General features: G+C 40.9%; 1 protein-coding gene across 1 annotated transcript in view; it reads right to left on the reverse strand.

Annotated features, from left to right (window-relative positions):
- zmp:0000001236 (mastermind-like protein 2) overlaps nucleotides 1-22303 on the reverse strand; it is a 32802-nt gene continuing 10499 nt past the window's right edge. Inside the window, 4 exon segments of the mRNA XM_034113158.1 lie at nucleotides 1-1463; nucleotides 1552-1660; nucleotides 1783-1947; nucleotides 6560-7765. Coding sequence (XP_033969049.1) covers nucleotides 631-1463; nucleotides 1552-1660; nucleotides 1783-1947; nucleotides 6560-7765 — 2313 coding nt within the window. The 3' untranslated portion in view covers nucleotides 1-630.

The following is a 22303-nucleotide window of genomic DNA, read 5'->3' on the forward strand; positions in this document are numbered from 1 at the left end:
AAATAAGCACATTTTATATATTTGTTTATTCAAATCAATTTGATTAATTACATGTATTATAATGTCTCATTACTATCCCAATACTTATTAAATATCACATGAAAAAATGAAGGGTTACATTACTTACACTGCATCGAAAACTACCACAGATGAAAAAACATAAACAATAACTAAGAAAACATTTATTGTGGCAAGGTTCTCCGTGTGCATGACTGAGCAAAACTTCTGAAGGTAAATAACGTCATGCTAAATAGTGGATGCAGATTTAGAAACTTAACTTGGAATACCAAGATGAACTTGAAAGCAACACAGCAATGTTTTTTTTCACAGTGTGAATTGATATTTTATCCTTTACCACAGCACTACGGCATGAATATGACAAACCATAAAAACAGTGACTGAAAAGAAAAGTAGTTTCTTGATATACCAGGAATAAAATATGCAGGAGTACTAAGGACAGAACACAAATTCCTTTCACAGTTATTACCATACAAAACAATACAGTATACTTGGATAACAAATAATATGAGTTTATAAAATTCCATTTAAACATTATTTACAAATGTTCCCCCTAACACCCATAATCCCTATACTCTGAGCTGCGGGTTGATAGCAATCTGTGACCCAAATTCACGAGTGACTGCCCAGAATCTCATCCAAATTTATATCTTTCATCCAATCATCATTGCCAGAGCCAGACTTGAGCAGAGAGTCTATGAAGTCTGAGTCTGTGTTGATCCCTGGAACTGTGTTGTCTCCCTCAGGGAGGAAGTCAAAGGTCAGACGGTTGGCCCGGTTATTCTGGTAGCTGCTAGAGCCGGGCTCTGCAAAGTTCCCTGCTGGTACCCTCTGTTCAGGAGAGGCCTGGTTCAGGGTCCCCATTGTTGATGGAGATCCCATCATCGGCTGGTTTGGTCTTGGAACTGTGTCTCTTAGCAAAGGGTTAAGAGGGAGCATCCCAATGTCTGGTGCTACCTGGTTTTGAGGGCCGATGTGCCTCTGTTGGTAGGGGTGGGTTGGCATGTCCAGCTGCCCACCCTGAGACTGGAGGGGATTGGGTAACCGTCTAACAAGTCCAGTTGTCACTTGCTTGTTGGCTGAGCCCCAGCCCATGTTAACATTTTTCATCAAGCCTCCGAGGGCCTGTCCTGGGACCCCTGAGGAATGCAGGTCAGCTGTTCTCGGCTGCTGTACACCTGCTACATTGTTCATCCCAAAAGAATTTCCGTGTGTGCTTGGCCCCAAGAACCTAGCTTTATTTTGATTGAGTCCAATTCGATTCTGATTGTTATGCTGCTGGAATTGACCAATACAGGGATTCGGACGAAGGTCAGTCCCGATACCAAACCTGCGGTCCGATGGTGGCTGACTCATCTTCGGGCCGGGCCCATTTGGGAGGTGACAGGACATAGACTGTAGGTCATTCTCAGGCCCATTGCTGGAAGACTGGGAGGAGTTTTGACCTAGAAAGATATCAAGAAAAACTGATTATAATTATGGCTGAATATTTTTTAATTCAAGCCCTTCCCACTTATGAAAACTGCACATTACCTGTGAAGAGGTTTCCTTGCTGAACTCCCACCATACTTCTTGACTGCTTGTAATCAGGTGGCGGTCTTGTAAGATGACGATTAAACTGATCATGTGCATTGTCCTTATCCTGAAAAAGGAAAGACAAAGTTGTGAATACTTATTATGTGATTAATCAATTCTGCCGAATTCTCTCAAAGTCTGAAGTGCTTATTAATTAGTCAAAGCAGTATGATGTAAGAGGCCTCTTACTGAATTGCTAATAGTGAGCTGTTGTTGAGTAAGCTGTCTCTGCATGGCCTGAGTTTTGGCAGGGCCTTTTAGCTGGTTAATGGGCACCGGGGGCCGTGGCTGCGTCTGGGCTGACATGACTCCTAAACTTCCATTGGTGGGCAGCCTCGGACCAGGAGGAACCCCCTAAAAGAAAAAAACACACATTGTTTTAAAATTAGGGTGAATAAACGTACTTCTTTATATATGTATTTTTGCCTGGTAATTGGAGCCAAGTACTATGAAATCTGTTGTGGGAAAACACAAAAAACAAAACATAGCAATACTACGAGTTGTCCACTAGAGGGCAAAACTCTACAAGACATCTTAGACCAGTGTCAAAGATGCTATTCAACCTCCAGAATGTGGTCAAGGCTACTCCCTCTGCAGATGAAAAAGGGAGACTTTGGAGAGAGGCTTTTTTTGGAAGGGGGAGTATGAGCCCTCCTCAAGGCCTGCTTCTCCCTTGATAATTGTGTCTAAAGAGAGTGGAAAGAATCCCTGAGACAGCAAGAAATGTGTGCCAATGGGGAGTTAAGCGCCAGCACCATGACTACCTCCATTTAATAAGCTCTCCTTTTCTGATCACTGTGTTGTGTTTGGCACGGAGGCATTCCATCCACTAGAAATCCATTTGGCTACTGACACTATCACACTGATTAAAATGTTGTAGTCCGCAGCACTCAAATAAAATTGAGAACTAGTGTTTTGTTTGAAGTCTTTTCCTGAACATATGCTATTGCAGATAAGCTTTCACCATTGCGCTGTTTGAGATGTTATATGTCCTTGTAATGTATATTTTCGTAGCTTTTTTTAGGCAGCTGTATGCACCATCCCTGCACTGCAAGTAAAACCTATCCTTCTTGTGGACACAAGGACACTCTCATAACGCTCAAGCTTCACCCAAGTGCAAGCATTTGTCATGAAGGAGGTTAATGTGCACCAAATCCAAGTCAACACACCCTGTGTATACAATGTCAGTCATTGTGTTGACTTAAAATGTTTCCCAGGGTGAAATGGATTAGAAATGTAACAGTGCATTTAGCAGAAGCTATTACTTAGAAGAAAGATTCTTTGCAGGGTGAATCCCTACAGGGAGGTGACTCTGTGGTCCCAGGGAGGAAAACAGAAAAAAAGAGAGGGAAGTAAGTGTATATGTGTGTGTACGTGTGAATTATAATGAATGGGGCTCAAATGTGAAGAACCAACAAGACAGGATTATAGAATGAGGGAAGTTCAAACTCATCAGGAGTCACAAGCCATTTCACATGAGCTAATATTCGCCTTCTCGTCGAGTTTCAACCCACACAGCAAACCGAGCATGGCAATGAGGTTACACAGGGACTAAAACATCAAAACAGTGGTTTCTCCTGTTACTGGCTTTGATTCACTGTATCCAGTTATGGAGACTATGAGAAATTCTGAGTATCACACACATTTTCCCCGCAGAGTTACAATAGAGGGAGTTTATTCCATCTTTGTTGTGAGAAAAACCCAATGAGGGGTGTTTTAGCGTGTACAACTGAGTAATACTCTCTGTCATCCCGATGTGTCATAAAGCTGTTTTCCATGTTTTTTCCCCCCTCTCGTTCTTCACAAGCTTGTTGTTAATGAATACCACATGTGGCTCCAGCCTCATGGAAGGAGCGGAGTGATATAGTCTCCCATCCTGCGGCAGTGCAGGCAGCTGACAGTGATCCAGGCCCAGCCTTGCCGGCTCTCACACTGCACTTCCTCCAGCCTGGACTCAGGACGCTGTCCCTGGGGACCGCCTCGGCATCTGGACTTGGCCGCGGTTCCCTTTCCCAGGAAACAAGCACTCCTTTCACAGCACTGCTGAAGTGACCTGGTAGGCTAAACCCCCTTGGCCCCACTCTTATCCTAACTGAGGGATGTGGTGCCACAAGATCATCAACAAAAGCTGAGGAGTCATTATTTACTGCGAGCAAGCCTTTTCTTAAGTTGTAATTTGGGGTTATGTGTTGTGAGTAAGGAAAGCACTCTATTCTGCAGAAAAGGAAAGTACATACTCTTGTGCAGCCTTTCAGGGGAATCTGTATTAGCTGAAGCTATTCACTGGATGATGAAATTGCTGCCAAATGCCTGTCTTCACAGAAGTAGAAGTCACTTTGGATACAATTCAGTAGAATGTTGGAAATGTGTATGAATCTATCAAGACAAGTATACATAGTGTACAGCTTTAACGGCAAATATGGAAAAAGGTAAACCTCTTATTATGTCTCGCATTGATCAGAATAAATATATTATTAAAATTATTCAAGTAATTAGATAACACATAATGTATACATATATTATGGAGGCCGTTCCATATAACAGGTCTAATCCCATTGTAAAAATGTAAATTACAAAATATTTTTTGGTGAAAAGGGGTAAGCTCAAACTAGAAAAGGGGTAAAAACCTCCAGACTGTTTTTAATATTCCCTTAAATGGACAGCTGTAAATGTGCAATCAATCACCTAAAAGTCCGTACAGATTTTTGAACAATTCTGAGTAAACCAATATGTTTCTGATTTTATTTCAGACGTTATAAATACCAAATAACTGTGAAGAATTTAACAACACCAGGATTGCTGTCGCTGCCATGTCATGGAACCCCACAAAGTTGTCCTTCTTTAGATTAAACGCACAACACAGCTATACTGATGTGACTAGCTAAATGGTGTCCTTGAAATAGCATTGCCAACCAACCACAGTAACTCAGGTTTCATAATGCATTAGTGTCCTCTACTGTAAGCTGCCAGAGAATGTATTCCTACTTTTTTTACGTGTGTGTTTGACCTCACAGCTAGAAAGTTGCAGAGTGGTGTATTTGAATTTTGACATGTTTGACTCAGCAACCGATTATTAAACAGCAGTAGCTTCAAACAAGCACCAAAGCCCACATCTCTGGCTGGTTTTAAAAAAAAGAATGTCCTCAGCTTCACAGAGTGAGAGGGAGCCCACTGCTAGTTGCTAGCGTTACACAGGGGATTCAAGGCACTCTTTCAGGACCTTTATTTCTCTGGTATTACTAATTCAATCCGCTGTGGGAAGAGACTCCACTCTTTTGCTCCTCTCAGTGAGCTGTCCCTTCCTCATTACCTAGACTTTTAACCCTGTCCATGCCGACTGCAAAAGACACACACAATCAGCTTTTTTTAAAGACTTGTTCTAAGATTATAAGAGGGCTCTTCTTCACAATTCCTATGCTATTATATCCCTAGGTTTATGTTTCCATATATTATTTCTTCAAACAAACTGAGCTTTTACTTTCAGGAAATGTACGCTTTGAAAAAGTTCACTTTTTTAATAATTTATCAAAATCTATTTAAAGCTTTTCAATTCATATCCAGCTCTCCTACGACTCTGAAAAGGTGAACTATTAAATGCTGTTTCATTTAATGCTCATCACTTGTTTATTAAACGTGTTATATTAGGTTAAAAAGCACAAACATATTACCACTGATACATTATTATTTCATCACTATTGCTAATACTAATACTCATATTGATGCTTATGCAAATTATGACGTGTGTATGGTGTATATACAAAATCATCCTGAAAAAAAAGGTTTGTTTTTGATTTTTCACACATGGATAGAAAGCTTGTGATAATGTAGATTTTTAAAAAGGGACATATGTTTTGTTGAGAGTGTAAGTAGCTCTCTGACACCGTAGTGGTAAAACCGGCTGTTTTAACCGTGTGTGATGATGTGTTTGCCTTCCTACCTTGTTTACTTCCATGTCTGAATAACTCCCTTCTTCTCCCCCTCCTCCCACCATCTCCCAGTAACTCAAGCACTTCCCTTGATCTGAAAAGGTTATGAGAGCTCTCTCGTGTGGCTCGCATTATCATTTCACACAAAGACAGCCGCAGATACTGTTAGAGCAAAAATGAAAGAGGGGACGGTCTAAATCTACCCAATCATAACAAATCAGTGGCTCAACCTCCGGCACCAGGCTAAGCAGATTACTGTCATTTTCCACCACTTGTCCCTTGTAGCTAACAACCTCCAATTAGCAAATCCCGCTGTGCATATCTGTGCGCTGACGGGGAGCCACCATGACAAGCAGAGAAATTAGAAGTCCTGCATGTTAATCTACCATGCACTGGCAATCTGTGTCATCGTCAAAACACTTTGAGGGGGAATACATATTCAAGGGAGTCACAACAGCAAAGGCACAGTCAAGCAGCTAGAACAATGAAAATAAAATCCCAAAGCAAACAGCGATGCATTGTTACTGTTCAGACAGCAGGTTGGCTGCTGCGGGGAAACTGAGGGAACCGATTGATGAGGGAACAAAGTGAGCTTGACTGCACTGCATCATGTTACTATACCTTCAGTAAACAAGTGATATTATTTACTTGGTATATACATGTAGGGCGTAACAAAATCACACAACCCAGTTAGAAATAAAACCAGACAGGACATTTGTAATTATTCAAAATGTACCTTTAAGTCATGGCACTGTATTAGGACACTTTAGATGTTGGTTACTGCCATTAATTAACATGTACCTAATAACTTAACTACACTACCTCTGTTGTATTTTATTATAAAGCGTGATGGTGGCACATTTCACACGAGTTTACCATATATATGATAAACGTAAAGTATGTCTTTAGAAGGCTTTGCAGCTTAAATTCAGGGACTGTAATATGTATAGTATAGTTGAATTTCGGATTTGGACATGGTCAAAATTGCTCAGTCAACATTTGGAGATGTTCACCTGAGAGCAAGAGTGTAATTGTCTTACCTGTCGCTGTTGTGCTAGTTTGAACGGCAGCCCTGAGGGAACCGGCTTGGGCGGCAGGCAGAGAGTCCCTGACGTGGAGATCTGCTGGTTCTGAAAGTGGAGGGATGGATGGGGCTGATTCTGGACGGTTGACAGCGACTGTTGCGGCGATGCCTTGTTCACAGAGTTCCCCATAATGGGCATCGGTTGGCTGGCAGAATGGGGTGCTTTAGGGCTGAAGTGCAAGGTGGGTTTGGTGCTGAGAACCTTCATGTCCAAATGATGGGAGCCGTTGTGGCCATTTGACTTGAAGAGGCAGTTGTTGATCCCTTTACTTTGAGGGCCAATCCTCTGCTGGTTAAGCTGGGCCGGGCTGGAGACCTTGTCCTGGGGGAAGGCGCTGGTGGAGGAGTTGGTACTCATGGCGGGAGCCCAGTTGGTCAATCCTGCAGGTGGTGTTTGATGGTGGTGATGGAGCAGAGTGCTTGGCTGTTGCTGGTTTGCTGCCATCTGCTTCAGCTGCTCTGCGTGGGATATTTCTGGCCAGCAGGGCAGAGCTCTAGGGTGTCCTGCCTGAGTGTTAGCTTTCTGCGACGAGGTGGTAGTAGGGGTGCTGGTCAACGTGAAAGAGGGTCCCGCTGAGGCCGGTCGAAGCTGTGGCGAGCCACCGTGAATTGGGCCAAAGTCTGGGGAGTGCTCCATCTTTATGGGCCTATCCAATGGGGGACACAGATTCCTGGCTGTTCCTGCCGAGCTCGGCCGACCAAGGTCCAAACCGAATGTATCATCCTGCTTCAGCATCTTCTCAAACTCCAGGTCATTCAACGTTGGAACTGTCTTTGTCAGCTCGTCAAAAAGATCCTGGAGGTCTGGGTCAATCTGACCACCGCCTTCATCTTTGAAGTCAAAGATCATCTCTGCATTTGACTGGCCACAAGACTGCACCTCAATGGGCTCTTTTTTCATTTCTTTCAGGGTCATGTTGAATATGTCTGACCCCACTCCATGGGGCATCATGTAATTCTTCCTCTGCATGCCCATGGTTGAGGAGCCTTGCAGGGAATGAGACTGGGTTAAGTTATGGTTGCAGGGTCCATGTCCCAGGCCACCCGTATCCATGCGGACTCGCTTAAAGTCAGATCCAGAGAAACCACACGAGAGCCCATTCTGCTTTGATGCGTGTCCTGGTGCATGGCCCTCAATCTTCCTGCGCAAAGATCCTTGAAGCTGAAAGACATAACAGAATGGAGATTTAAAAACACTTCAGAAAAACTTGATACCTCATATTCATTACATTCATATATTATTTACAGGGTAAGTGTTTTTCTAAAAAAGATCTCAACGGTAATGGAGTCTGAATTTTAATAGAAGACTTACCCACAAGAAAACATTTTCCGAACAAGGTTTTTAATTTCTACACTTTATTCAAAAGCTGTCTAGTGAGCCAATTTGAATTGTGGTGATAGAGTGGATGCATTACATTTTACATCCAGCTCAGAGTATCACCATGTAAATTAATTCAATTTCACAATTTGCTCCCAGGCCTAAAGATGCTGCATACTAGGCTAGCTTGGGACATTTACGAAGATTACTTTTATTAATAGACAGTGTTTTTTTATGTAGAATGCGTTTTGATTTTAAAACAGTGATGTCTAAAATGCTTTATTCTGACATAAATCACAGTCATGTTACATTGTAAACATCTGATTATTCAAATAATACTTTACATTTAATATATAGTTGTATTGAAACACTTTCCATGCATGGATGAGGTAAAGTGTTTTGATAAAATGTAGATGGTGTGCAGAGGATGGGCTGTAAAGATAACTAGGAATCTAATACAGTCGACAGACTGCAGGGAGAAGAATAGGGTCTTTGTTTCCCTCATTTGCATACATCATTTTTTTTCTTCCATTGTGCTTCGTTAGATAGCGGAGTTTCTCCTTTGTGGCTGAGATTCTGCTTAACATGCTGCTGCAGAAACCTGACTTCCTTTTGTCCTATCTGGTTGTCTTCATTTAAGGTAATGAGCATATCCACATGCCTCACAGCTGTAACCACTCACTAACATCTCCAAAAAACTGAAGCATTAAACACACGTAAAACAAAATGTGCATGTTATTATATGAAATATAGATTATTTATATATTGAGGAGCAGATATGATTGTCATGTCAAAGGAGGTTTTTCCTCCGCGTGAGTCTATAAGTCCTTAGAAATGTTCTCGCTGGTAGTAATGACAGGCACAGGGTTGTGTACATATAGAAAAGGCTGATTATCTGACTATCTTTTAATGTAGCGCCTGCATGGAAACTAAAAGGCTTGGATTGCACACCAACCTGAGCACAGACAGGAGAGGAGTGTGTTGCATATTTCACAGTGGGAACACATTTGAGTCATTTCCACCTGCTGGCACACATTACATTAAGATGATTCATAGCCTGAGGGTTTGGAGTGTATCCTGCAGTTCACTACATTTCCACTCGGTTTGTGTCTGTATTACTGCTGCTAATGCTCCGAACAATTGTTCAGAGATATATCTTCACATTTTAATCATACATACAAACACATCTGTGATTCACCAAGCCTCCTTTATTAAAGCTAATAAGTGTGTATGCTTTTCCACATATCGAATGGATGTGGATGGATTATTATGATTATGTTGATGGTGGTGTTGTACTGAGAGTGGGAGGGATACTAAAATGATCAATTCTATTCAGAGCATCACAGCAGTGGCTTTGCATTTAGCACAGTAAGTAGAAGCTGTTGTACTTCACATTAGTGCAGAACATTTTCTAAAGCATTATCTTCTTGAGTTGCTGTTTTTTTCTGCATGCACTTAAATACAATGAATGGTAACCTGGAAATAAATCTATATTTTTGCACTTGGTACTTGCTGGAGCTTTACAACAACATGTGTGACGGTAGAAGAAAAAGATTGCGTTCATGGAAGAAAAAAAAGAGAGCTGGAGTGTGTGAATAATGTCAAAGTCAAGCAAGGGTGACCAACGCGTTTCCTTTTTTTTTTTTTTGTCAACTACAGAATATGTTACTATATTATTGTACTGCAGCTGGAGGCAGAACCCAGTTTCAGAACTCTAGTTGATGGTGCATTAAAGGTCCCTCGACCAAATCATCTTAATTACATGTTACTCTTAAAATAGTCCCTTTTTTTACAACTGTATTATAATATGTAGAGAATTACTTTTTACCAAACAAAACAAAGTTGACAAATAATTTGTTATAAATCACCTTACTCAAGATTTTGACCTAACAAATACTGAAATACATCGTTTTCCATGTATACTTTATCGATTAACTATTAATAAAAAATGCAGAATATTTCATTTTGATCCAACCCTATTTGAAACACATAGGTCGATATCAGTAACATTATATGTTATCAATGGGCTAACAAATAAATAAAAGAATATGGTTATTTTAGTGTAGTGTTACCCTGTCTTTGACATTACATGTTTTTCATATAAGCTTAGTTAGCATTTTGTTTATGAAAAATTAAGTGGACAATGCATTACTTGAGAAAGAGAAGCAACTTGTATTTTGATTTTAAAAAGTACTCTGCCACTAAAGTTTGCCTCAGTCGAAAAAAGTTCTTCCAAGAGACTCAAAAGAAAGAAATCTTGTCAGATGATGTAATGACTGGATAGACGATGCCAAGCTTATACGGAGTATTAAAGAGACACATACAATTGTAACTTGGAGATGGTCCACGATTTCATTACAAAAGGTCTCGTTCTCTAGCTCCTTTTCACCATTTTCACTGAGATCCAGACCATTAAACATTGTGCGTCTCTATAGGCTACTGGACATCTGTTTTCCTCCAAATGCAGATGAAAACAGGCCCTCCAGTGTGTGCAGCTCATGCACACACTCTCCCCTACCAGAGGGCTCTTTCTGTGGAAGACAGACAGGAGCACTCCTCATGGTTCAAGGCACTGTCTGAGAAAACACATCATGAATTATGCAGAGGACAGTGGATGCGTTGCAAAAAGCCATTGAGAGGCTGGGTTGCCTCACTACTGCCTGTGTGCCATAAAAACGGACTCAAGTCAAGAGCAGTTCTTCGTTGAAATTCAAAAGCTTTTAAAAGGAGTGAAATCATGGTTTCATCAAGGTTAGATCAATGTCATGTGTGTAAACTTCATTTGGGTACCAAAAAACATATACTTTTTAGGATTTAAATTATTTCTCAAATAAAGGACCATCCTGATCACGCAGCACTCAGAAGCAGTGGCCTCTTAGCTGGCCTGAAATCCTCTTGACAGATCTCCATGTGATCTGAAAATAGATTTTCTGATTAACATTTAATGAGCTTAGAAGCTCTGAATCACTTTGAAAGTGACTCCTGCTGCATGAGAGGTTTAAACATATGTGTTATATACTAATATTCTTAGAGATGGAGGAATTACTGCTTGTTTTCTGTGCTGTTAATACGCAACCTCCCTACTATCGGGGTTCAATTTGTAGTAAGCAGAACTTTCATTCAAATATGTTTTTATTATTACAAAACCAAAGCCAACAAAATAATCTCACAGCTACAAGAAAGAGAAAAATAACACATTGTTTTACAGATTTTAACGAGGTGCAACTTTTTTTGGAATCCATCCAAACTGTGCTTTTTTACTGTGGACAATTTCCGAGAAAATAAGCTTCGTAAAACCAGAATGGATTTCACTTTTGAGCATAACCATTTGGATGCTGCTTATCGATGCTCTTTGACTGTGGCAGTGAGGAACCTGACCTTGGCCCTGTCAACAGAGGCTATCTATTCCTGGGAGCTGGAGGGCTGCTAGCTTGTGTCAAGCTGAGCAGTGTGGTGATGCTGAGCACTGTGGATGGGGCTCCGGGTGAGCCATCACAGGGACGCAACACCAGGCCTCCTGGTACCATCTGTCAGTCCGGTGGCACAGTCCTCCGAGCCATGTATACTTGAAGGGTATAGGTTTACAAGTGTTCGAAGGTTTTGTGTTTGAGTGTGGCTCACCAAAAGAACGAGCTCACCAGCCTTTAATCTATTCACCAGAGCCCTGAAACATGTTGCAATTCGCTCCAGCGAGAGTTAGAAACCCTCCTCTAGGCATTTGACATGGAAAAAACAACCCCCAAAAATAAAAGGAATAAATACGACTATTGTGTTCCTAGGGAGACATAATATTTATGTGGTTCTGCAGGTTGTATACTGTTGCGAGAGGGGATCTCAGCTCTTTATTGCCAGATAAGAAACAAGAGCCCTCAGACCAGTGCCAATGATCAGCTGCCATACAACAGTCAGCTATCTGCTTGCAGAATGCTGAGAAAGTGTAAAGGGCTCATTTTAATTAAAGGGTCTCTACTAGCCGTCTTAAGCTGTGAGCGATTATATTATATCCAGAGAAATTGAATTAAAACATCCTGGATAACTTGAAATGTTTAATTATGTGAAAGGGAGGTAAGGCAGCTGAGGCTGTGATACAGTATGTTCATTCACAAGGCAATGTATAGTTCCAGTTGAATCAGGTCAGGGGGGCTGTCAGATTCCGCTTAGTCTTTCCTGTATCCCTTATTATTGTTTCTGAATCACCGTTGGTTACCAAGTCATGGCTTTAATTCAGCACATTTCAGGTAAGAGAGAGATGTTCACATGTATTTACTACGAAACAACAAGAATAATCAAGATTAGATGCTATACAAACAGCATTCTAGTTCTAGTTCAAACAGAGCTTTAATATGTTTGCCTTGAAGTTATAATATAAAGACTATATTTGCCTAGCACTAAGAATAACTGAACACTAAGGCAGCAACAAACAGCTGAACGTGTCTGTAAAAAAGTGCCACACCAGCATATATAAGGTGTGTTTTTTTGATAATCCAGCAGGAAATACTGAACTAGATATCTATTGAAGCAATGTGTGGCAGAGATATTAGATAGCTGCCTCATGGAAATCTTGGCAGCTACTTTTGGCATTAAATTAAAAATATCTTTGTAAGGTTTTGGTGGATGATTAATGTCTGACAAAATGATACCATTGGTAGCCTTTATAAGTAAATTATTTTAAAAAAGCGTTTATAACTGAAAACACTGGGAAAAGAACACATCGTGTTACCCTAACAAATAAGACTGTTTCTATAGGGCATGTGCCATAAGGTTGCACAGGGATACAAGGCTAGGTTCATGGTGTGCTTCCCTAATCAGGCTGGCGCGGGTTGGGACAAAGCAGCACACTGCAGAGGTGGGCTACTTTTGGCTCATCAGCACTTTGCATCCCCGCACTTCCTGACACAGTTGTATTAGATTGAGGCTGCCCTCCAGAGAGCAGGCAGGAGAGAAGGATGAGCAGCAGCGGCAGCAGGGAGAAAAAAAGAGAAGCAGCTTTGTGGCAGCCTCTGGGAAATGGGAAGAGATGATAAGAGCTCCTTTGAAGAGAAATCATCCATTATGTTTACTGAAGGCAGATTTTTTTAACAGTTAATGTAGCTCAGCTCCGACATTCCATGGAGAAACTTGCTATTTTTAATAAAACGCAGCTTGCACACAAAGAAAAAAATCCTGTTGGAGACACTTCCCATTCGAATATCAGCTCTCCATTATCCAAATGCAAAGTGTAAAAGCTGGCATTCCAATCAGCTCTGGCTTTGGCATGTGCTTTGTTCAGAGTCAAGCAGATGAGTTTAATGTGATGTCCTCGGGGCTGAGGGAGTCAGGAGGAAGCTGCCCCGAAAATATGCATGGACCCCAGAAGAAAATATGTAGGGCCCCTCACTGCAGTGCACACCCATTACAACACTGACAGTAGACTGCTGTTGGATTCTTTGATTCATTAGAACAACTGATTTTAATCTATTTTTTTTAAACAGGTTTAATTTTTGTTTTTATATTATTCACATTTATGCAAATAATTCAGGTATGGACAGGTCGAAGGATAATAATGGTTAAATAGCAAAAATTCAAAATATTGTATTGCATAATAATGTGTATACTATTGAGAAAAATCATAGCCACAAACGAGTATTGGTCTTCTTCATTCATATATGTAATGTCCTCCCCCCATATATTTTGTATTTAAAGGTCTTCAAATCTTATCATTTAGCATATGTGAATGTGATATGTAGTCTTTTCATGGAGCAATTATTTCAAAAGAGCTTGACAACTGTTGACAACTTGACCCCCGCCCCACTGTTAATGATCTGAAACCCAAATGATTATTGATGGTCAGATATTGAATGGCCAATTGTAAATTGAGTATAATCATGTAATCATGTCAGGGGGAGTTCAAGAGCTGTGGTTCCTGCAGGCCCTCAAATACCTAGGATGACAGGATAGCAGTGAAGTGATCCTGGGAACAAATAAGGGGTGTGAAAGTGTGTGTGTGTGTGTGGGGGGGTAGGTCAGCTCTGTCAAGGCATCACCGCAGCACCAGCTAGGCCACGCCACTGCAGACTTACCACAGGTCACCAACATCGCAGTGACAAGCCGTCACATCACATCACCCATGGCCATGTGGCTCACAGAGCTCCTGACACTGCTGTCGCCTCTCATCTGCATGTCATTCTTAACCACAGAGACATTTACCGTGGAGGACTGAGGGCTCCCTGGACTCAGGAGCAATCCCATGCAGCACGCATCACTGTGGCTCCTTCAGTAAAAGGGATCCCTTCAATAAGTGATTTCAAGTGGGAAACTACAGGATGTGTTCGCATGCACTGGCCCTAACATGTTGAGCACACTGAAAAATCTTTTCCAGGTTTAACTGCTACATCCTGATCTTTAGACACAGCATCATTTTTCCTATTGAAGACAGCTTTGTCTTCACTTAGTCATCTTTTGAGAGAGAAAGGCAATGGACAGGAAGACGCCCCACCATTTAACAAGCCCAGAGCGAGTCACACATTACCGTACAGCTCCTTTCTTCCAACTGCATATAGACTAAGCTGCCACTGTAACGCTATGGGTTTTATTCAGTTAGCTTGAACGCTCATTTCTGCATTACCCTATGAGCTGGAAACACCCTCTTTCAGCTCTCACTATTCCAATCCACATCTAAAGTGCTACACTGAAAATTAAAGGACACGCTGAGTCTACCATGAAGACGTGTTTCTTTAAATTGGTATACTGCATGCGCACTTACATGCCAGTGGCATAAGATTAAGTATTTCTAGGCTGGGAAACTGCTTGAGGGTGTGAGAAGTTTAACATAAAGCATAACATGAAATGATTCTTAACAGCAAAGGCTAAGGGGTGAGATATCAATCCCTGCAGACACTAGAGGTCACTGTGAACAATGTAATCCTCAAGCAAATATGTTGGATGTTATAAATACTTAGACAATATAGAAGGTAATAACAGCACTAAAAGAATGGGTATTTATGTGGAGTTACAAGACATGGGTTAACACATTCAAGTTCCATAGGTTTTTGTGTGTTTTTAATCACAGTACTCAACAATGTATTGAATTCAGAGGTGAGAATAACATGGGAAAATAAGGCCACATAAAACAATGGAAAATCTAATGTTTTGATTCTTCTGCTAAAACAAATCCAACAAGTCCAACAGGTTGAAAGCTGTCCGAGAAAGTTTGTACCCTTAAAAGGCCATTGCCATTCAACCACAAGTACCTTTTTCCCAGTAACTGTCAAACACAAGGCCTGCCTCCGGTCATGCCACAGGAAAAGGCCCATAAGCAGGGAACAAGTTCCCTTCCTGTTTTCAAAGACGAGTCCTATGGCATGCAGAGCCGTTTCCTGCTCGCTGGGCTCATTTCACCATCTCCAACATCTGGCTGCTCTTCAGTATGCAGCTGCGGCACGGTGAGAGCCAACAGTGCCACTGCTGAGTTGAGCAACACAGTCCAGAGCATTTCCAGTCATATCTCTGGCCACGAGAAAGAATCATCTAGCTTCACTAGCCCAACGCCAGGCATCCCTCTAGTGTGCATTATTTAGAAAGTGCTGCAACTATTGATGAGATCATCTTGTACCATATTCAGTACTTATGAGCAGTTTATGTCGTATCACTCAATTTGAATTATGAATTGCTTGGATGATCCCTTGTAAGCACAGTGACTGCAGTTCCAAATCAGGAAACAATATTTGTCAATATCGGGTGTGATTGCAGCAAAGTGATCTTTAGCAACATTGCTGTGGCGATTTCCCAATGAAACAAGGATCCATTTTACATCCCGTGGGAAACCTGGGCTGAGTGGTTAATGCTGTGCTAATGCTGCCTCACTCAGCCAGGTCTTGATAAGCCTCATGCTTTTAGAGAGGGGAAACACATTTAGTGATTCAAACCGCTTCAATGGAGAAAGCTTGGAAAGTTGAAAAGGGTGTACTTGTTGAGTTTTGTCATCTCACTCAGCTTTCACTAATATTACAAACACATATTAGACAGGAGAGCAGTCACACCGCACTCATGCTCTAAAACAATCCAGTGCTATGGATTCGAAAAGGGACTGCTGAAGCTAGAAAGTAAGAAGAAAAAATAAATGAGTGGGAAGCTTTGTTTGACTCCCACTCCTATCAGTTCTGACATTCCAAATAAGGTCTGTGCAGACCGGTGCTGGCAGAGACGGACACAGAAAACACTGCAGAGCTCTCACAGACTCCAACCGAGGGAAAAGTGTGTGTGGTGTGGGGGGGAGCATTGGGGATCATGGTGCAGAAAATATGTGACCTCTAAAAATGTATCATCAGCCTGACATTTCCCAGAAGGACAAAAACACAACATCACATGATACAGATATATCTTAGATATTAGTTAGATACCATCATCCAGGAAAAACAATTAAGTTAAACTATTGGCCTTGATTCCAGATAGAAGTGTCCTAGACTAGAGAACGACAGTTTGTCAGGCTGTTTTGACTGGTTAACAGATTTGGATCATGTTTACTTGGCACACAAAAATGAAACTTAAAGAAATCATCAGCTAGAGAAGAAAACATAAAACTATACTACATAACTTTATGCAGTATTGGTCAGGCATGTCACGAGAACCGATCATTTTGTACCAAGTCGACGACAACATTCGTAATCTGTGATGGCACTCGTTTATAATTTGAAAGGATTTGATCCCAAGGTTTGCCCACATTGCCCCCCACCCAGGCCTTCAGGTTCTGAGCTCACCACTGTGGGGTGACGGTGGCTCTCACAGTGGCAGGGAGAGTTCAAGGTTGCGGCAGAGCCTGTGTCTCAGAGCAAGTTTCTGCATGCAGGACGCTCTTGTGTGTGTCTAAGTGGGCCTTGTGAATTAACGCTTTAGGTCTTTTTACATGTTGCAGCTGGTGGGAGACACGCAGAGTGCTCTCAGGTAATCTGCCCAAGTGGAAAAAAAAAAACTTTCCCATGAGGTGATTCATTCAAAGTAAAGGGAAAAAAACTTTGCAACCTTTGTGATTTCAAACTGATTAAGAGGATTTGTGCTGATAAAGAGAAATTACCTCTTATCTCATCCAAAAAAAGTCCATAGAAATGAAAGGCAGGTCCTCTGTACCTACAGTCAAATAAACAAGAAGACTGTTGCTAAGAAATAGACAAACTGTTTTTCATGGTGAGCTTACTGTCAGTGGTTAAAAGGCCAAGTTGCACACTACTGTAAAGCATACAGCAACCAACTTATCTAAATGCGTTATAACTCAATACACATGCTAAATTACATTTAAAAAATGTTTTGTAATACATTTTTTTATTTGTGTATCCTTGGTATAACACAAGTAAATGGGCAGTGAACCCTGAACGCACAGCAAAGAAAGCTGCTAAGGGGAGGGACTCGCAGCAATGTGGCTTTTGTCTCAGCATCTGCTAAAAGGGGGAAGCACAGAATCTGGCCATGCTTCCTTTGCCCAGTCTGCAGCAATGTGCTGTACAACAACAATAACCTGACCGGACAGAGGCTGCCACATGGAAGATAAACTGGCAGATAGCACTGATGGTACAAGTTGGAAGAATTGGATCAGGAAGTGGAAATACAAGTTTATCCATTTCTGCTAATTCGCCAGCTAGCATTATGTTTTATTTCTGGAGGCTGTGTAAATCTGAACATTTTGTCCAAAAATAAGTAAAGGTAATTTATGTTTGTTTAAAAATGAAGCATGGTATGACATTGCCTACTGTTGGTAAAAAAAATCCCTTTCACGAAAAAGCAACATTAGTGCCAATGTCAATGTTTTGGGATACCGCATTATACACTAAGCTACTGTCACATTAAATTACACCGTTAGGTCGGGGATGTGTTCATGGAACTATCTGCATTTCCATCCCAGGATATGGTCTAGGTGGAAGCGATTATCCTGCTTGCTTGTGTGGATTTCACAGCTCAACTGGCAAGGCATCCCTTCACTGACTAGACAGCTGTTTTTGTCCCTCGCTTTGACTACTTCAGGCAAAACAGATGAGCTTGGTGATTCAAACTCAGCCAAGGCAGCATAATAGAGGGGAAAATTCCGTCTTACCAAGGGTATTAATTCACTGGAATGACAATGAGGACAAACCCTGATAAACACAAGTGTCAGTATTGTAGTCGGTACTTTGAAAAGTTCTTCAGTCAGTTTAATGTACTAACTATTGAAAGAAGCTATATGCTACAATTATTTAAATATACAATTCTTAAGATGACGGTTACATTTTAATTGGGTATTAAATCATATATTTAAAATGAATGTTCTGTGATCTATTTCTCTACATTTATGGTAAACAAATACTAAATCAATAGTTATTTTACCGTCACAAGGACAAACATTACCATTGATGTAAAGAACATAATACCAAGCTATTATCCAATGGCAGGGTCAGATTCAGACCTGTAGACCTAGCACTGCAGTTTTAACTAGTGGCACCTATCTGCCAGACAGGAACAACTGCAGCTCTGACACTCACCTCTAGGTGGTGCAGGTGGTAAAATTGCAACAACATTGCCTGTAATAGATAGCATCACTAATGTGAGCTGGGTGAAGGGCTTCAACTCAGCCTTGCTGTCGATTGTTTAGTGGCTAACCATGGCTCTGCAACACACACAAAACCTTGTAGCCCAATAAGAAATGTCCCTGTTGGACCAAGGTTATACAACTGTTGTACAGTAAATTAATATAATACAATACAAGAAACAATTATTTTTATGTTTGTTTTTTCTTAACCATGAAGGTTTTGCTCACCTTTGTCTGAACTGCTATTACTATTCTTCTCCTTCATACTTTTCATAACAGTTTCCCTTGCAAAGAATAAACAGGCTGCTCAATGATGAGTGAATTGATTATACAAAATGTGAGCCACATAGTATATTATTTCCAGACCTCAAGCAGTAGCACCATTCTCTCAAGTACTACACTTTTGGAATAACTAATAACTCATCTAAAAGATTCCAAACTCACATTAAACTAATGAGCCTGCACAGTTATGAGGTTACAGTGTAAGATATTGACAAGCAATTTACATCTACGTATTAGCCAGTATATTTCACTGTTGCAGGTATTGCAGGTATTATCAATATGATAATTTATCGCCTATCTCAATATAATTCTGTTGTAATAAAATACAGTACATCTTCCTTTGTTTTACATTACTCTCAATTAAATAATCAAGCTGTCTTAATCTGGTAGCTGTGAATTGTGTGTATGCATGTAAATACAGTTTGTGTTACATTTAAATTCATATTGTTATGTTTATTATGCATTTAGGTGAATTTAATAAGAAACTACCCAGTACTTTTCATTTGTCAGGTATTTACACAGACTATGCAAAAATAGCTTTCGCCATGGGGTTATTTCATATACTATTTATTTATTATATATATATATACCTTTTCAAATATTAAAGGTAGGGTAGGTAAGTTTGAGAAACCGTCTCGAGATCGCTAGAATTTGAAAATACACAACCGGAAAAAATCTGCCACTTCCTTACAGAGCCCCTCCTCCAACACACACGAACGCGCACATGACCAATGAGGGCACGAGATAAGTTTGTGCACAGATGGAAGGCTGACAGGCAGGTAGGCCATCCAGTTATTTTAGCCGGGCCTGCTAAAATGATTGGTCGTACTTTTTACAGTACTACGGCTTCCACAGATGACATTTTTTAATGGATTTTTCACTTAAGATATTCATTGCTATCGGGATGTTAAGAGCATTCCATGGAATATAACAAAAAGTGTATCTCGAGCCGGTTTCTCAAACTTACCATACCCTACCTTTAAATTACCAATATCGTGATAGAACATGTTGCCAATTAAGCCTAGCCCTAGTCACAGGACACTGTTTAGTGTTTACAGAAAATACTGTACAGTACATGATGGAAACTGTTTCGGCTCTTCAAGGACACACCCCTTCCAACAAGACTCTAAGCAATCTGCCAAGTGAAGTGAACAAGGAAGTGAAGTTAGAAAAGAGTGTAGTCAATTAATTTATCACATTTGACCATGTCTGTGTAGTTTAACCACAGAACACCATGCTGTTAGGTTATGGCATAAAAAGGCTGGCTTTGTTGCCGGATGTGGGAAAAACATCCAATAGACTCTAAATAAAGCACAGGAAGGAAACTGGGGGTGGGGTGGCAGTGAGTAGCGATGGGGGTGTGGTGGTGGAGAGTGGGAGTGAGAAAGGAATGTTCCCTTCACTCTCTTTCTCCCTCTTGTTATCATGCATACACACACATAATAACCCCACTTTCTCACTAACAGCTATGAAAAGAATGCAGCCGTTACATGCTTAATGATCACTTGCCATCAATTCAAAAGAACAATTCAAGCCAGACAAAATGTAAAGAGGCCCTGTTACAGAAATCATTCCCTCTGACTGTGTGCTTACAATGCGTGGTTAAGTGTGTTTTAGATATCTCAAACATCAAGAGCAAAAAAAGATTGCAAACAATAACATCAATCATATTCTCTCATTTAACATCCAGAACTTCAGAATGATCTATGTGCTGCATGCTGTTCTTTGGAGAGACGGCGGAAAATTGATGGAGAGGGGTTGAATAATTAATTGATTAATGATCCCTGGGAGGCACCACTTCACCTAACACATACATCACTCCTTGTGCCTGATATAGTCCTAAATGGTACAAGTTATTTTTAAGGGTTCACTTATAGCATACGTTTAAAGTGGGTTTTGGTGTAGAGGCCATGCCATGGGAGGCCTACAAGCAGACTACACTCCAAAAGGTACTTTTAAATAACCTAGAGCATCTTTTTTGCAACTATTTTCAACACTTTAGCGTTGCTGAGCACCTGTATCTTTCGAATCGATGGCTCTCACTTTTTTGCAGGAACTCCATGAATGCTTCAAGTTGCTGGATACACAGACTATGACTTTGCCAACTGTAGTTACCATGATCTGAACACTGCCTGGAGGAAGTTTACAGTTTGTGGTTGGTTTTAAGATAATGTTTACACTCATATTGAATGATGAGCTAGCAACAACTTTCTAAAATGACACAGAACACATTTGATCAAGGCCCAAGTCCGCTTAAAAGCGTCTCCCATGTAATTGTAGTGTTCATCTCCTTAAGTCATTCCCATCGAATAGAGGCAACCATTACCACCTGGCTTTACCAGATGAATTAATCTGTGCGTTTACTGTGTATGTTTAAGTTACAGATACAACAATTTAGGAGAACTAGGAACCATTAGTGTGCAAAGCCTTTAAAGGAAAAGGTAGGTGAAAAAAAAGCCTTATAGACATTGTAGGAATCCCCTCCTTGAACTTCCCTTTTTTTCTCTTCAAGATGAAATAAACTTAATAACCATAGAAATGCCTGTACCCTGTAATGTAATCCAGTATAACACCACAGAGTATTTATTTGATACTTAAACTTCAGGATCACAGTCTCCTAGCTGCCATAATTGCTAGACAAATCACACAACATGAAGTCTAGATGAAGGTTACAGTTCTGTTTACACAACCTAAACTATTTGGCTGACATTAAGGAAAAACCTAAAGTAAAACGCAGACGCTGTAGGCAAATACATCCACCCACCCAACATCCAGACAAGACTCTACACTCTCTACTCTGTCTGCAACACGCATCCAGAGCGAGACTCCATTTTACTGCTCATTACCCCTACATGTAATCCCTACACGGCAAGAAAACAGATTTCTCTAACTTGTCATGCAAAGGTCACAAAGCATTAACATTCTACAACATCATGCACGTTTCATTGATTTTCAGCAGTAGAATCAGCTGTGGCATTATTAAAATTAGAGGCACTGCTGATTTTGACCAGTCAAAATGTACTGTGACAACAACAAAAGAGAACGAAAAAACATTTGAGCCATTTATTCAACTGAAGCCGAAAAAATTGAATTAAAGCTACATAATTAAGTTAGTAGCAGAGGCAGCAGTCCCGTCAATGTAAGCCTGCTTCCTGTTAAAACCAGCGTGTAGATGATTGGACGGGGCAGATAAAGACCAGAGATCCTCCCCTGGTTTCACCTCCCGTGTGCCGTAGATTTAACAGCAGTGTCTGTGTGCCTCTAGGTAAGGTGGAGGGAGAGCAGGCGCCAGAGCACAGCTCAGCACCGTGACACCTCACCACAGCCCAGCACTAACACAAACATTCCAGCTGCCACTTCTCAGCCTTCCTGGCAGAGCCGCGGCAAGAAACAAGACCATCTATGTTCCTCCGGATCTGATGCTCCAGACAGGCTGGGGAGGCAGTCTGAGGCATTCGAATTACGACTTGACAGCTGTGGGATTTTGAAGGCTGATATAGCACCAATACCTTCTTTTAAGCAGAGGATATTTAGAAAAGAATACTTGTCTGTAATTGATACTATCAAGA

This window comes from Trematomus bernacchii, unplaced genomic scaffold, assembly GCF_902827165.1.
Source record: "Trematomus bernacchii unplaced genomic scaffold, fTreBer1.1, whole genome shotgun sequence".
NCBI classification, from domain to species: domain Eukaryota; kingdom Metazoa; phylum Chordata; class Actinopteri; order Perciformes; family Nototheniidae; genus Trematomus; species Trematomus bernacchii.